Here is a 17,249-nt window from a genome sequence, read left to right as displayed (position 1 = left end):
TACATCCATTGAATAGCTGGGATGGAAAGTTAATTAGGATTTAGAGTGAAAATCTTCAACGAAATTTGGTTCTTACTTTAGAGTAAAAATCTTTAACAAAATTTTGTTTTTCATCCTTTCAAGTAGTTCGTCCGTTGTTACAGCTCCCACTGTTTTTGCTTCTTAAAGTTTTCAAATTTTAGTTTCTTTTGTAAAGTATAATTTTTTGTTATTACTGTTTTCTGTCACAATTGCATCTCTTGAACCATGAAAAATAATCAAAATTATGTTACTGATCGTCTTCTTTATTTCAACTTATCGTATGAAACCTTTTAGTTAAGGTAACTAGACAACTGAACCTTGTTTTATTAATTAAAATGTGTTTATTGTTATTGTCGTGTCATCTCATTAATATCTTACGATTGTATTTTGTATGTCGCTTTGTTTTATTCGTGAGTTAGATGGCTTTCAATTCATTTTGCAATACAACTTTGCGTGTGTACAACGACATGCAAATGATTTAAATTTTTGTATGAGTTTAGTTTCATCTAGACGAGGAAAATACATGCAGAGTAATATTCAACTGAACTATAAGTGTGTTCACTGAAGCGTTAAACACGATTGGTTTATGATTAATATCAATAACACTGCATGAATAACTGCTTTTGAGATATATATGCTTCTTCCTATTAAACACACTTAGCTCCGAATAACATTTCTATACACAGTTGATGAGTAGATACTGATACAATTAAATGTTTTTTTCAAAAATTTAGAGATTGTGAATCCGAAGCGTGCGACTAATTTGAAATAATTTTATAAAGGCTGATTGATAGGTTGACCAATAGACAAAGGTCTAGGAACTGTAATTTTTAGGGGCTCGAATTTAGACACTAACCTTATTGCAAATTTATATAATTTTTATTTGAATATTAACATTTTAATTAAACAGTTTAGGAAACAAAGAACAAAATAGAATCAACAGGAATCAAAGGCGTAAAGATAGCCTATCAGAGCTGAAGCGCTCTAAAACTGCGGAAGAAGAAGAAGAAGTTTAGCAAACGTTCATCGCGTCATATTTACACAATGATTCTTGTTTCAAAAATTTTGTGTTGAATTTTAAATATTTTTTGCATAACTTTTTGTTTTATTTTTTCGTATAATTGCCCTCTAATGATCATATGCACAATGTTTGAAAAATTGTAAAGACTGCAGTCACTCTCAAGGCAGTTGTCTGGTTTGATATTGGCATCCAGCAGTCCATTAAGCAATTGATAAGTTGGTACCATTTCTCCTCTTTTTCGTCTGTAAACAAGTGAAGGCCACCCTAGAAGCTTCAACTTATCCTCATATTTTAATCCTCTGCATTGGAGTGGTGTTCTGGATGCTCGTTTTTGAACCATTTCTAAGTGATGAATTTGGTATTTTTTAAAGGGGGTACCGCACAACCACATCATATTCCAGAGTTGACCTAACCATATAGATTTATAAAGAAGCGAAAAAGTAACCTCGCAAGAAAAAACACAAAATTAAATACGATATTAACATTAATTTTAAAATATAAATAATTAATTCAGAAAAGTTTAATTACAAATTAATAAAACTATTAATATACTTTCGGATGGCAGACAAATCACGACAAATAAAAAAAATCTTTCCCAACCAATTCAAACTGAACCGCCAACAAATATTTTTTTTGTCATTCTTCGACATACAAATGTATATATACAAATTAATCACAACTTTCATCTCCATTTTTATCTCCATTTTCATTTTCCAATATTTTACAAATGCACACCTGAAACATTGCATGAAAGGAAAATTTTCCCGCGCACATTCTAAGTCAGAAACAACTACTATAAACTTTTCATTCTCAAGCAATGATCATTTTATTTAAACTTATTAAAATTCTTTTAAAGTAAGTAAGTTGACTCCAATGCATCAAAATTAAATAAAATTGAATTGAATGACAATGAAATGAATTCAAACACGTTAAATTCGTTAACAAATTATTTTTGAGCTAAATATTCGTGCATTGAAATACGTTACTACAAAATATATGATCAAATAACTCATCAGCTTCATCGTCGTTTGTAAAATATTCAATTGCTTGTTTTATTTGTCGTTAGTTAGTGCATCCCCATTTAGAAATTAAGAGCGCGCCTTCACTTTTTAAGATGAAGAGTTTATCTAATCGAGTTATGAACAAGTCACGGACAATCGGAGTAGAGAACGAATGCAAATTTAGCAAATTTCTTCCACAGGTGGACAATAAAATGAAACAATGTTATTTTTAATTTACAAATAATGAAAGTTTGTTTAAACATTGTCTGCATGATTGCACGTCAACCAAACGGATAACAAAATTTCTAAATTCCTATTGGGCAGTTCAAAAAAATTAAATCTTTCCACGTAACCAATAGCAACACGACCTCTGCTTCAATGAAGATGCATGCATCGGTGATTGGTTGCATCGAGGGATGACGTCGTCTGTATTTGATGTGGACCACGTTTCTATTTTTACTCGTTCTATGTCACATCATTCTCAGGGATTGAAAATAATTCATTACATTGTGTATGTGGGTATATGCATATATATACATTATATATATATATATATACATCTTATATATATATATATATATATATAATAGTTTTGTTTGGCAGGGAACAATTCTTCAAGAGATTTAGTTGTAAATATATCTATTTCTAGCTACACTGCTCCCACAATATTAACAATAGTTGTGCAAATTAGCATGGTCCTCGTTTGGTGAGCAGCTTGTCTGTGTGAGGATATTTGATGTTATAATTATTACTATTGATGTCTGTTTATGATTTAATTGATCATTTACTTTGTCTCTTACTAATTTCGCGCTAACTTAAACAGAATAAGTGCACCCGTTCTTTCGCCGTTATATTTGTATTATAATAATAATTATCATTAGATTTGTCAGTACTGCTAGCTGCCTGAATGTTTTCCGTCGTAGAGTGAACATCAGACTTGAAGTGCACGCAGTCTGTTGATCTTTACTTTTGTAATTGTGTTAAAGTTGAATATTTTCACCGCTACTGCCTTTTTAGCGGCGTATATTTCAGATTTGTTTGCTTAATTGTATCTCTTTATGTATCTAATTTTCATTTGATTGACTGAATTTATTTTGCAATGTCAAATTGTTTCAATTGATTTACGTCTAATGTTCCATTCATGGACGAGTTTTTCTGATTCACGACATGAGTAATTTTGTTGAAGTTCGGCACAAACTTTGGAATCCCTGGCTGGAAGCAGGCGAGCAGTCGAACACTAAGGAAGTCCTCCTTCCACTTAATTACTGCACGAAAAAAGTTCAAACATCCGATGAACGTGATTTTAATTTTCCTGGAAACAATATCAAAGTGGAAAAATTGTGTTTAAACGGTAGGTTGAAAAATGATAGTAATGATTGTGTGAATTTTTTAAACGAAAAAACTGAATTAGAAACTAAATGGGACCAAAAATGTGAATTACTCAACATCAAAACTGAAGAAAAGTGTTTCATTTCAAATGATTGTTACGATACAGAATTTGAAGCGCCACAACAGTTTGCAGAGGATTCTGAATGTTCTTTCAAACTCAAACCACCACCCCATAAACTCGTGAACAGTTTCCACCCCCATCACCAGCAACAATGTAGCAACTACCTCCCTGGCAAACAGTTTAGAAATTTTGATGCTTATTCTACCAACGAACAATCATTTTTTCCACCATTTTCAAACTCATCCTTGTCCCCGATGACGCTAGGCCTGCTTTCCAAACTGATGAGCTCCTGGAATAAATACAATTATTTTTGCAATTATTTTCAACAGTCGGGCAGGTGTGCAAACGCCAGCCTGCTCAGCGACAGATCGAACATGCAGGACGTTCACCCGTTCGCAAATTTTGTTTTTGATAAAGACATAAAAATAAACAGTTTTAATGATATTCAAATTTCCAACAAGTCGGATGATAACAATTCAGATGCGCCGCCAACAAAAGATGATGACGTAGATAGCGGTTGTTCAAGCGGACTCTTAACAGACAGCAAGTTGGCAAAACCTTTCATTGACTTGGAGCACTTGAAATGCATGAAAACCCATCCATTTGTGTCTACATTCGCTGCTAACATCAATGTTACTGATGTTAATCGTTTGGTTGGCTCCACAGACCATGTAGCTTACAACCCGACATATTACAAAGAGTACATCAAGAGAAGTGACGAACTTTACACCAATCCTGACTCGAACAATGACAACCTCGTAGGAATGTTCCACGGTGAGGACACCAATATTTTTGAAAAAAGTAGCAGAAGCAGCTGCAACAAAAACAACACTTCAAACCACAACACGAAATTCAACAACAACAACAACTACTACAACAACAATATTAACAGCTTGGATTTTTCAAAAGGACTCTCCCATTGTGAAATGTGCTCCATACAGTTTCCAAGTTCTTCTGCCATGCTCCAGCACAAGGTTCCCATTAACATTTACATTGATTATATATTAGCGTTATTATCATTTATAAGATTTTGTCATTAATTATTATTGCTATTGAAATTATTGTCATTTTCATTAAACGAAATTGACAAAACTTTCACAGAAACCAAAATAGAAGCAGCAAAAGCAGCTACTGTTACAAAGTGTACAGTTTGATGAAAGCTAATTGTAAAGCTTGCTCTGCCACTAATTAATACTGCCACAAGTACTCTTAATATAAATTTTTTTACTACTATTTTTACCTCTACGACCACTATACTACTATTAATGTCATATTACTACAACTACAACTACTGCTCTTTTTGCTACTGAGGCATCTGCGGCTATTGCTGCCGCTACTACTGCTGCTGCTGCTGCTGCTGCTGCTGCTGCTGCTGTTGATGTTTCAACTACCGCCACTTCTTTTAATAGTATTAACCGTGGTGATCAAAATAGGTCACCACGGTTGATACAACCAGCGTTGTTGCAGTTCATTTTCTTATCAGGCAGTCATTAATTTTTTTACCAGCGCTTCAATGCTGTTCAATCCTGTCTCTAATTTATTAATGCCGCTGTAATTAGTCATTTTTTTTCAATATTTGCACGTCGAAACAATGTAACAATTTGTATTAACAAGTCAGATTAGATTTTTCTTCTCCAACTGAAATGTGTTTCGTGATTTAATGCGTGCATTCATTTATGAGTATTTTAAGTTAGCACCAGTAACAAACAATTTCCGTTCATAATAATGAAGCTCAAGCAATTTTTTACTATTATAGTTATACTTTAGTTTAATGTTGATGTCAGCTTGTTTGGTGGTTTGTGTTGGTTTTCCTACTACACTAGGCTTACTACACTACATGAATTTTCGTTTTCATTTCTCAGTGATATTAGTAATAAACCTAATATAAATACAAATCAATGCATGTAAAGTTGTAAATAATAATGGTGAAAGTAATATTAAAAAAGTTAGCACAAATAAACTTTACAAACTACTTTGTTGTTTCTCGTCCTGCGTGTGTATGTGGTATGTGTTGTGTTTGTGTGTGTGGTGTGTGTGTAGTCAAGTTCAATTTTCAATTGAAACATATTTGCAGCAACTATCAAACAAAATATCGGGCAATCAACTTAGCAAATCATTTCGCAGAAAATTATATTTACTCTTCTGTTCGGTGTTTGAGAGCAGAAGAGATTATCAAATCATGTTTGCAGTAGCATCATTATGTGTGGGAACCAAATGTCAACAAATATGTGCGTGCTTGTGCGTGTGTGTGTTCGTGTACCTGAGCAATTTTGTTATATCCTTATATCTCTATATAAGTTGATTTGTGCCATCAATAATTAAACAAACTAATTGCTGAAATGACATTTAAAAGTAACATCAAGAGATGCTGTTGAAAGATCTCAAGAGCTGACAAGAATGCTGTTAGCGTGTATTTTACGTAGTATTAACTCATTTGAGCACCCCCACCGCGTTTTGCATACTTTTATGTAGAAACAAATTTTGCAAAGGTTGTTAATTTTAAATTTTGTAACTTGATTTACAAGTGGCATCTCTTTACTTGTCTGTTTTCATTTTAATGCCCTGTTATTTGATGTTCTCGTTAATTATTAGAGGCGCACTGAGATCCGGATTCGTTAATCTCACTCGCCTCATTAAGTCTGCCCGAATCTCAAGACCTTTCAAGCTTAAAACATGCCTGTCCTAATATTTCATATTGCTGTTTTATCAATTTGCAACACCATAATTTTTTATTGTCTTATTTATTTCAGTGTAGATACATAATTTTGTAGAAGTAAACAAAATTTTTGACCTAACAAAACACGCCACAGTTGAGGACGCACAGACTGGAGCGCAACTTCCCATGTGCCATATGCGGCAAGAGGTTCAAGAGGTCCTCCACCCTTACGACCCACCTGCTCATCCACACTGACACCCGACCATACCCCTGTCAGTACTGTGGCAAGAGATTTCATCAGAAGTCAGACATGAAGAAACATACCTACATACATACAGGTGCGTCTATGTGAATGTGTCTATATGTTTAGAATGCGAGTTGGTGTTGAATGTAAGTGGCCTCAAGATGTCAGGGTTTTAATACCGAACAATAATCCATGTTCATATGGGAAGAGTAGCTACTTCTTAAATCGTGTCATCTTTACGGTGATAATGTTGAAGATGATCACGATCACAATTATAATAATGATTATGAAAATGATAGTGCCACACGTGACGATAAGTAAAGGCGACGTAAATGATAGCTTGTGTGAGGGCGATGAATGATAATTGGTAAAAGTCAGACATTTTAAATGTTGTAATATTGTGTTATATAATATTGTGCAATCAACTGTTACAATCGCTAGACATTCATTTTGTTTTCTATATCATTGTGAGATGCCAAACAAATGGCATGATATCTAGATGGCTTGTATCACTGTGCTTTCATGAACCGCAAGCATCATCATTGCTATCATCATTGCTATCATCATTGCTATCATCATTGCTATCATCATTGCTATCATCATTGCTATCATCATTGCTATCATCATTGCTATCAGTGGCGGATCTAGACAACTATGACGGAAAACGCAGAACTCTTGAAAATGTTTAAATTTTGAAATTTTTTTCAAATTATGACGGGATCAAGATTTGTGGTAGTGCTGCCAAAATTAGGTTGGCGACCTTTTTTTAATATAAAATAGTGCTTTTTCTGTGCAAAGACATAAAGACATGGCTTCCTTCCCCTAGCTTCGCTAATTGTAATCATCATTGTAATAAACATTGTGATCGTCGTCATTGTGATCATCAGTGTAATTATCATCGTAATCTTCAGTTCAATCATCATTGTGAACATTACTTTGAAATGTAATCAACATTTTCATTATCATTGTAAAGGTCAAAATTAAACAATCTTCATTATAGAACTTTTAAAGGTTTATTTGTCTAATAAATGTCCAGGTTTTCGTATGCAAAAGTCTCATTGGCATTTCTGTTCTCGTTACTTGGCTGTCTTAACCTCACTCTGACTCCGATTCAAAACATTCGCTATCGTAAAGCGAACAACTGTCACTCATCTGAAAACTGCAAATGTGTATTTAGGGACCTACAAGTCACAACGCACATTTACTTTTAATATCGCACATGCAATCATAAATATAGACGCACGCACACACACACACACACATATGTGGGCACAGTCAACAAACAGATCGCATACAAACACACACACACACACACACACACACACACACACACACACACACATAGCCTACGGATCGCCTACGGATCGCATACATACCAAATGGCATCAAATAGCAATGAAACTGAACAAACAAAAGTCAATGAAGCGTGTACAAAAAATTAATTGAAGAGGAACGAAGCATGAAACTCAAATATAATATATACATACATACATGAAAATTATCAATGATTCGAAAAATGTTAAACTATTAATTAGCAAAGTTGACTAACTTTTTCAGCATTTATTTTTATTTGCATTGTCTGAAAAGCATACCAAAGACTGTGAATATGAACAAATAAGATCATTAAATGGTATTTATTTTTCAACAGACAACAATAATTATTAAATAATTTCAATTAGTCTAAACAAAATTTTGTGGACTGGTCAAGCAGGATGTGCCAGTATAATTATTAACCGAATCATCGTTATTGTGTTCGTTGTGGTTGCTATCCGATACGTGTTTGTTTGTTTGTTTGTGTGTGTGTGTGTGTGTGTGTGTGTGTGTGTGTGTGTGTGTGTGTGTGTGTGTGTGTGTGTGTGTGTGTTTGTAAGAGGAACTGTATTTTACTGTACTGTCTTCAAGTTTTGCACCATCTTCATGCCATTTTTTAATCTTCGTATAGCCCTTTTAAAACTTAAGCAAGTTAATGTTCGTAAGCGAGCAGCCAGAAGGCAATAATAATAATTCAAAATTTATCAGCAGACCCTATTCATACTAAAAAGGTAATGAAAATTACCCGAACTTATAAACGTGGTACAAGTTAAAATATTTTTTAAAGGTTGTTCTTTACGTCACATAGCTAGCTATATCCTGCCTAAATGACAGAGTAGTGACCAATGGAATAGTGTGTGGAACAATGGAATAGTTTATGAAACAGTTGAATAGTGCTTGGAAATTATTGTTGCGTAACTAAATCGGGCAGTTGATTGCTTTTTACAAGTTCATTTAACAACAGAGGTTTAACAAATATCGTAGAAGTTTATCATAACATTTTATAGAATAGAAAGACACTTAATACAAAAATCTCATCAGCTCATACAACGACAAGAAACAAATAAAAAATACAAACATACAAACGTATATACAGACATTCGCAAACACGTGTGCATTCACGCATCGCATTACTTGTCCCCTGGAGTTTTATCAACATACAATCACAAATTGCAACTGTTTACCAACAAGCAGAAAGGCAAACATAACTGCTCAAGTTTTATGTGTATAAGTATGCATGTGTATGTGTTTGTGTGTGTGTTTGTGTGTGTATGCGTGTGTGTGTGTTGTGTGATGTGTTTGTAACCTAAAAAACGGGAAGAAATGTTTATATTTTATAATTTATTTCTATATTGACCGGTCATCATACACTTTTGCAAACAGGTTAAGTTGTTCTTTAAGATAAACAAGTTTCTACGGTCTGGGTTAGTTAGCTAAGTATGAGAGTAATTAGGCGCAGCTACATGACAAGTATTAAGGATCAAGCAACAAATGCACATGAGCTCTCAGTACTAAGATGCAAGAAAAATATCATAAACAAGCAATCATGTCAATAATTTATTGAAGTACAAAATAGTTGAGGTCGTTGAAATGTGTGGGACCTGTTTGCTGGTTTCTATGTGTTCGCAAAAATAAGAATAGACAGCATGAAACGTATGTTTCTGGACGTATGTCGAAATACTATTCAGCCATCCAAGCCACGTTAATGTGCCTACATGCATGCATTCTATCATGATTAGAGTACACAAAAGAGATACACCAGTGCGCCGAACTAAGGATAACGTAACATTATTATATAATATACGAATATGTATATTCATATGTATATGTGTGTATTTATTTGTGTGCATGTATGTGTGCATGTGTGTGGTGTGTGTGTGTGTGTGTGTGTGTGTGTATGAACACGTGACATTGGGATGCGTGTGACGTCATGCGATAAATAGCCGTTATTTAAAATGGTTAGTTTGGTGATGGCTAGCTACAGAGACACACATGCGCACGTACGTAATGTTAGACGTAGTAATATAAACATGTGATTTTGTTCATACCTCTTTGTTTTGTTTGCTTGTTTGTACTTGTTCGTTGTTCATCTGTCCGTGTTATTTGTCATCATGTATTTTTATTAATCATCATAATTTGGATGTCAGTGTTCGTTCAAGAGGTAGGCCAGCTGCAGGTTCACTATCGCACATTCATTGATGGTTTTAACATCTGTACCAGTGTGCATGCAAGCACTGTATAGTGTAGTAATGTATATGTGATTTTGTTTATACTTCTTTGTTTTGTATATATATATATATATATATATATATATGTATATATATGTATATATATATATATATATATATATATATATATATATATATTAATTTATTTAGTTACATTTATAAATCCGTGTTCGACTTTGCCAGATATATTTAATTGTTTGTGGTATATTTTAATTATTGCAATTATCACTGTTATAATAACAATAAATAAATATTATTATTATAATTTATCACAAAAATAATTATTATTAATAATATTAGTATCAAATATGTTTATAATGTTTATTGATATACAGACGGCACAGACACAAAAACACACAAGCAAACAAACACAAACAAACACATACAAACAAACACACACAAACAAACAAACACATCTATTGAATGGTACCTACACATCAGCGTAACATGTCAGGACGCCCGCCATCAGATTAAAAGCACCAACGTATATTTTTCTGTGTTCTCCTTCCCAATAAGAATTGAAAACATTTTCATTTATTAATGTGCGCTGGCTCATTCAATAATGTCCTATTTTTGAAACAATGATCAACTAATATCTTTGGATCATATTTCAAACACTACCTCATTAACGACGATTTCTTAACGATGTTCTATTCAAAAATATTAACTTCTTTTGAACTTTTGAACTATTTTTTTACTGAGTGTAGTTTTTAGGTGAAATTTTTTTGACAAAAAGAGTCATTTTAATTTTTTTTTAGCTTTCAGTCAAAATGCTTCCATAGCAGCCTTTCAAGCTATCAACTGCCATGTGTGCATGTGTACGTGCACATGTATGTGTACGCGAACGTGTATGTGAATGTTTATGCGTGTCTGTGAACTATTTTAATCGAAAATACGGCCCTTGAATAGGATGACATTAATTATGTTGAAAACGACAAAATTATTAACGTAAATATTTTAACTAATTTTGCGTTCGTGTTTCGAAGAAAATAATGGCGATATAAAATCATGACAAGTCATCACGCACAATTTTGATATGGTGATGATGAATGAGATTACAATAGACTTCCATTTATTTTGCTGTGTTATCACCGTAACACACTTCTTTCAGTCATACTGACTAAATTACACGTCCACAATAATAACTCTCTAAACATGTCAACATGTTAGCCAATATGTGAATACAATACAAATAAATGTCTAAACGAACCATTCTCGAATTCTTTTTAAAAGCACCCACACACATTCATACACACATGGACACACACAAACGTACACACATACACACATATGCATACAACACACACACATGCACTCACATCGCTTAAAAGATGAATGTTTCAATTCAATTGTGCTCGATACATACGTGCAAATTAGTTGAATGTTGATTAGATGCTGATGTTCCACTTCAGAAGAGAGTGCATTAAGGATCCATTTTCATTACGTGAAATTATTTTATCGCACCAGTCACTGCAAACACCATCAACTGTTTTAACAAGCTAACAAACAAATAAACAAACAACCAAACAAACAAACAACAAGCAGGTTAACGATCAAACATTTAAATTCAAAATTTTCAATGAAGGCTGAAGCATCACACGCACTTTTGGAAGAGGAACATATATAATTAAAATGTAAACGATAAAAAACACTTATTATTATCGAAAGAAATTATTATTTGTGTTTTAAAATATCCAAGATAGATTATTACATGACACAATTTCCTCTGGCAGTGTGTTAAAAAGTTTCTAAATATTCATTGAAGGACTGCTAAAACTAAAGTTAGCTTTAACGTTGGTTAAATAAAATTATTGAAGGTCTCTTAAAAGTCAATCTGTAGAGTACACATGATGTTGGATGATTTTGTAGGAGCTTGGAATACTGCAGTTGATTATTAAAAAAGAATAGGCTACTGTAAGCCGACGATATTGCAAAAATCGCGTCACTGCTTTGATTTTGTTAGACTGAAAAAAATGACCGGTCATTTATCGAGTTTTGTTAACCTCAGCAGGATTTTGAGTTTTTTTTTCAAGAAATTGCATCTGAGAGGAGGGCTGTTGACAACAAAATCAGTCAAAAATCGATATTTTCTGAGTTGCCACAAAATTAAATGGTTGATTTTTTAAATTACTAACGATGACAACAAATTAATAAAATTGAAAATAACAAAATTAACAGAGCAGCGCATCAAGAAAGGATATTAATTCTACCCCGATTATCACGATTATTAGATCAGACGTAGCATGTGACCATGATTCAAAAACAACACTTAGTTTTACATAAACACATACACAAACACACACAACAAACATTCACACATAAGCACTTCACTTGCAATCCAAACACACACACACACACACACACACACAATCTCGCAAATAAATATGTGTATATATAAAAACGAACCAGCTTCAATCAGCCTCAATACAAACAAAACTACGATCAAACGCTGATTAAAACGTAAAATGTCAACTGAATAACAAATAATTGCAGTCTATTGATATTATTATTTTTCATGTTTGTTTATTTATAGCGGTTGCTCTTCTTTTTATTCTTATTGTTTTATTGCCGTTTTTTTTATTGATATTTATTATTTTCGTTATTAATGTTGTTGTAGCTATGATAAGTCTTTATCTACTTCTGCTTGTCAACTTTTTGTTACTTGGTTGTTGCTAATTAAGTTGTTGTTATTTTCGGCTTTGATGATCTATATGACATGAGATTTACAGTCTTTGAGGTGATGACGATAAAGCCGATGAAGATGAAGGCACTTGAACAAACATCACTTACACAAACGCTATGAACATCCCCATCACATGTAAAACACTTGAAATAATGAACAAATTAAACCAATAAACACAAAATTTTACAAATAAATAACATTTGAAATAATGAACAAATTAAACCAATAAACACAAAATTTTACAAATAAATAACAAAAATTAAAGAAATGTTTTTTCTGATAGGTTTTTTTACAATTCTTTCCTTCATTTTTTTCAAAAGTGAATTGAAACGTTACACGCACCGCACGTGTATATGCGTGAATATGTAAATGAATGTATGCGTGACACGCATTTGAATGTGATACACCGGGATGGATCTGTATTTGAACACGGTCACAGCGGGCAGGCGCTTCCACCATCTTCATCATCACGCCACTGCGTTGCATTATTATGAGGCAACTTCTTCTGCAACACAGGTGAGAAGCCGTACGTCTGTGGTCAGTGTGGTAAGGCCTTCAGTCAGTCATCCAACCTCATCACACACAGCAGAAAGCACTCTGGTTTGACTTTATTATTGCTGTTAATTATTATTATTATTATTACAATGACGCAGTGCGTGTAAAGTAAATACACGTGAAAGAACGCATCACACAAACTGCATGTAGTAGGTAGGCGGGGTTCTCTTTACAATCGAACCTGGTCACTGCAACAGTTGTGCCATGCACTTCACCGCTACACCACCGCGCAGGTCAAGCGCTAAAACGATTTTTGTTTAAGTTAGTGATCAATAATGATGCTTGTCTTGTTCCTTGTTTTTCTACACTGGTCGTAAACTTATTTCTATGGTTCTACCGTTACTACTGAGTTGTGGGTGACCAATTACGCAAATGAATGAATGAATGAACGAATGAATTAATTAATTTATAAATGGATGAACAAACGAACGAACGAACAAACAAATGAATTGATGGATGAATTAAAGAATGAATGAATGTTACCCGTCAGGTTTCAAACCATTTACCTGCCTCCAGTGCTCCAAATCGTTCCAACGTAAAGTGGACCTGCGAAGACACGTCGAAACCATGCACAACCATCCAACTGATAATTAAACAAACTAATTAATTAATTAATCAATTAATTAATTCACTCATTAACAACTATTCATTTGATCAGTTAATTGAGGTTTTTTTTCACTTTTATTTATTTCAATCTATAAACTGCATTTAATAAATTTATTATTTATTGATCATTTTATTTCATAACTTATTAAAATGATTAAATATTAGTCGTGAAATTAAATATAAAAAGGTACAGACCTAAGTACATAGTAATTTATTGATATTGTCAGTATTTTGATCTTTCAATTTCAATTCCCCAGTATTTTGTGACAGTATTTGAGCAATGTTACAGTATTTAAACTTAACTAACAGTATTTAAAACAGCCGTTTTTAAAGAAACAATATTTGAAGTAACAAAACATTGATTCAACAGTATTCAACTTTTCGTCACCTAAGCACCTCTGCAAACGTTGTTTGCATGTTATCATGTTGCCATGCCATACCAGTTGGATTTGCAATATTTTTAAATATTTTTAAATTTTATAACTTTTGGCTCGTGAAAAATTAACTTAAAATTTATAACTTTTTAGTAAATAGGATATATGCATCCCAAGTTTTCAACTGATTTCCATCGCGAGTTTATTATCGCATTGTAAATGATGATGGAATCTTATAATTTACAATTTTAATCATTTCTACAATATTTTGTTATAAAGCGTTCAATTGTTTCAAATGTTTCGATGCATTTTTTCAACTCGCTACAACGCACGAACAGTTTTCACATTTCATTTTTTTAAATCTTGACGATGTTTTTTATCAGTCTTTGGAAATAACATTTAAAATTTTTGTGAGTTTTATTTTTTAGAAAATAGAAGTTGCTCCAACGACACCACGACATCACGACACCATTTCACTCTAGCAAGATCACCCAGCAACAGTCGATGGCTGCAGAGCAGATACAGTATGCTGGACAGACAGAGAAACTAAGCAGATACTTTCTTCCCGCACTGTACAATACGCCGGTGGTTTCATAGTTAATCGCGTCGTTTATTGTAGAGTGGATATAAAATCATGGATATGATGATTTCAGTTCAGTAACAATGATGATGACGGTGATGATGGTGATGACAACAGCATGATAGAATTTCAATTGAATAAATTCTATAGGACTACCGTGGTGTAATGTTAAGTTTGAAATGATTACGTCAATGTTGTACAACTTGTGGCGTGGAATGGTGTGCTAACGATGAAAAAACAAGTAAGAGATGGCAGCTATTAACATCACCCTAGCGTTTGTGGCGACGATAAAGTTGCCACTACTTCCATCACGAGTTGCAGTTTCATTGACACCCTTACTAAATGTATGTTGCCTGTAGGTCTATATACATACATAGACATACATTATATACATAGATATACATTTGTGACTATTATCTTTTGATCGTCCTTTGATTGATGTTTTATTTGAAAGACAAAACTGTCCTGATAGTTCTATTGCTCTAATTACTTGTTGACTGTTTGCTGGTTGCATTGATGTTTCTGATCTGACGTTATTGCAAATTATAACTTTTGATGATGACGACGATGACGACGTTGGCAATAATTCATCCAACCACTCAAACAGACGCGCACGCATAATTATAATTCACCAGTTCGACAACGTACGTTATTTGATGTGTGTGCAGCTACTTACAGCTTTTATCTTTATGTACAGTACTTCGAGACGAAGATGATGGCGACCAAATTAACTCAGTCCGCATCGTCAACAAGCAAACTGAGAGGGGGGATTTCTAAGTGTTTAAATGTTTAATTGTTGATCGAAAGAACCGATATATTATCACGGGGGTGCCAACATTTGTGGTAATGTAGTCGAAATCTGACTGACGACCTTCTTTTTCATTTTTTGGCCTTATAATGTCTTTTTTTTCTTCAAAACAATACTGTTTCGTTGAAATAATGACTTTAACAAATACGATTCACAACGAGGGATGCACTGGCCTCCCCCGGCCAGCTAGATCCGCCACTGTCTGAATTGAATCATTATCGATGACGCGATAGATAAAACGGATGAGGTCATTTAGATTATTAACTGATCCATTACCATCACTTAAACAAAATTCGACTAATACCACTTAAAAATACAATTTTTTAATGGAAAAATCCAGAGCGGCGTTATTTATAAATTAAGCAGTAGGTACGTTTATGAAAACATGAACAGACAAAATAAATTTTCAATTGCATACCAAAATACTTAGCGCCTTGCAAATGCAAAAACAGATGACGTCTCGTTGACATAATAAGCAAATTTATTTATTGAACACCAAAACAACTATTTTGTGGCTAGCATTAAATATCTTCGGCTGCTTTAAGCCAACATCAAATTTTTTCTCTCAACACAAAAGTTATAGTTAAGGCTAAAACATCACCAACCTCTGTAACATCGCGCCTCTTAACATGTACGTGGTTTTGTGTTGCATTTTTTCATCAAATTTATTGTTGGAAAATTATTGGGAGCGTACTTTCAAAAATATTATAAGGCCATTTTTTAATAGAGTGCATTCGCAACTTGACAGAAATTTGTTGCTGGTTGATCAGCTGTTTCGCAATCGAAAGTCCTTGTCCCCGTTGAACGATGGGCGAAATGACAGGACAGAACGTGAAACAATGTGGCGATAGCAGTGACGTTCTCGAAGCCAACCTCGAAAACCTGAATGATGTCTTGCACGAAACTTTCCACAAGTTCTCAAACAGAAGGAACGTGATTTCACTCACCGAACTGAAGCACTGGTGTACCGATGCTGCTGTGATCGGCAAGCACATGAACCAAACGCACATTGACGTGTCTTTCTATAAAATCAAAAAAAAAGGAACCAAGTAAGAATTTGTTCTTCAGTCTTCTATTTATGACGGCAGATAAATATAATTTAATGTAACGCCAACTTCTCTCCGTTTGCATTTTGAACTACATAATTGACTCAATAATAAAGTCTTATAATAAAGACAAATAAAACACTATTGATAAATATAAATAACTTGCTTTGAATTTATATATTGAAGCGTAGTAACTTTCAAAGATTTCCTACTTCTGCTTGACTTGCTGACTGTGAAATACGTGGATGACACATGGCTGGATAAGAAACATGCTCTAGCCCACCTCAAATTCAAACTCAGCGTGGCCGTGCCAGTCTTCAAAAACATACCAGTTAGTACAAAACAAAGTTTAATGGCACCATGAATGTCTTGCAAAGTTTAATAATTATATGGCGATCTATATAAAAATGCCAAAAGATGTCAACATGCAATAAGATGATTATTACCACAAACGACACTAACCACATAAAAACAATCACACAAAAAGCCACCAGACGTTACGATCGGCGCCGTCGACAGATTGACTGATGCCAAGCTCTTCACAGGAACATTCAAGCACGTCTTCAGCGACATGGGAGCCGAAAGAGGCAAAAAACGTCCTCAGCGTTACAACTTGCTCTGAAATGGATTCTGGCCAGCCAGCCAAATGAATTGCTTCAACTTCT

General features: G+C 33.8%; 2 protein-coding genes across 2 annotated transcripts; both read left to right on the top strand.

The window, feature by feature from the left end:
• Positions 1–6,303: 6,303 nt before the first annotated feature.
• On the top strand, positions 6,304–13,764 carry HELRODRAFT_67579 (hypothetical protein; the record flags this gene model as incomplete). The annotated part of the gene is made up of 3 exons (XM_009026860.1): positions 6,304–6,487; positions 13,132–13,215; positions 13,661–13,764. Coding segments are annotated over 3 exons (372 nt in total), but the record flags the coding sequence as incomplete, so codon positions are not given.
• A 2,581-nt stretch (positions 13,765–16,345) lies between these two features.
• HELRODRAFT_163281 (hypothetical protein) lies at positions 16,346–17,206 on the top strand (the record flags this gene model as incomplete). Its single annotated transcript, XM_009027197.1, has 3 exons — positions 16,346–16,587; positions 16,771–16,915; positions 17,072–17,206. The coding sequence occupies 3 exons, from the start codon at positions 16,346–16,348 to the stop codon at positions 17,204–17,206; spliced, it is 522 nt and encodes a 173-aa protein (XP_009025445.1).
• Between the last annotated feature and the right edge of the window lie 43 nt (positions 17,207–17,249).

The sequence above is a fragment of the Helobdella robusta genome, assembly GCF_000326865.2.
Source record: "Helobdella robusta unplaced genomic scaffold HELROscaffold_5, whole genome shotgun sequence".
NCBI classification, from domain to species: domain Eukaryota; kingdom Metazoa; phylum Annelida; class Clitellata; order Rhynchobdellida; family Glossiphoniidae; genus Helobdella; species Helobdella robusta.
This window is presented reverse-complemented; position numbering and strand designations above follow the sequence as displayed.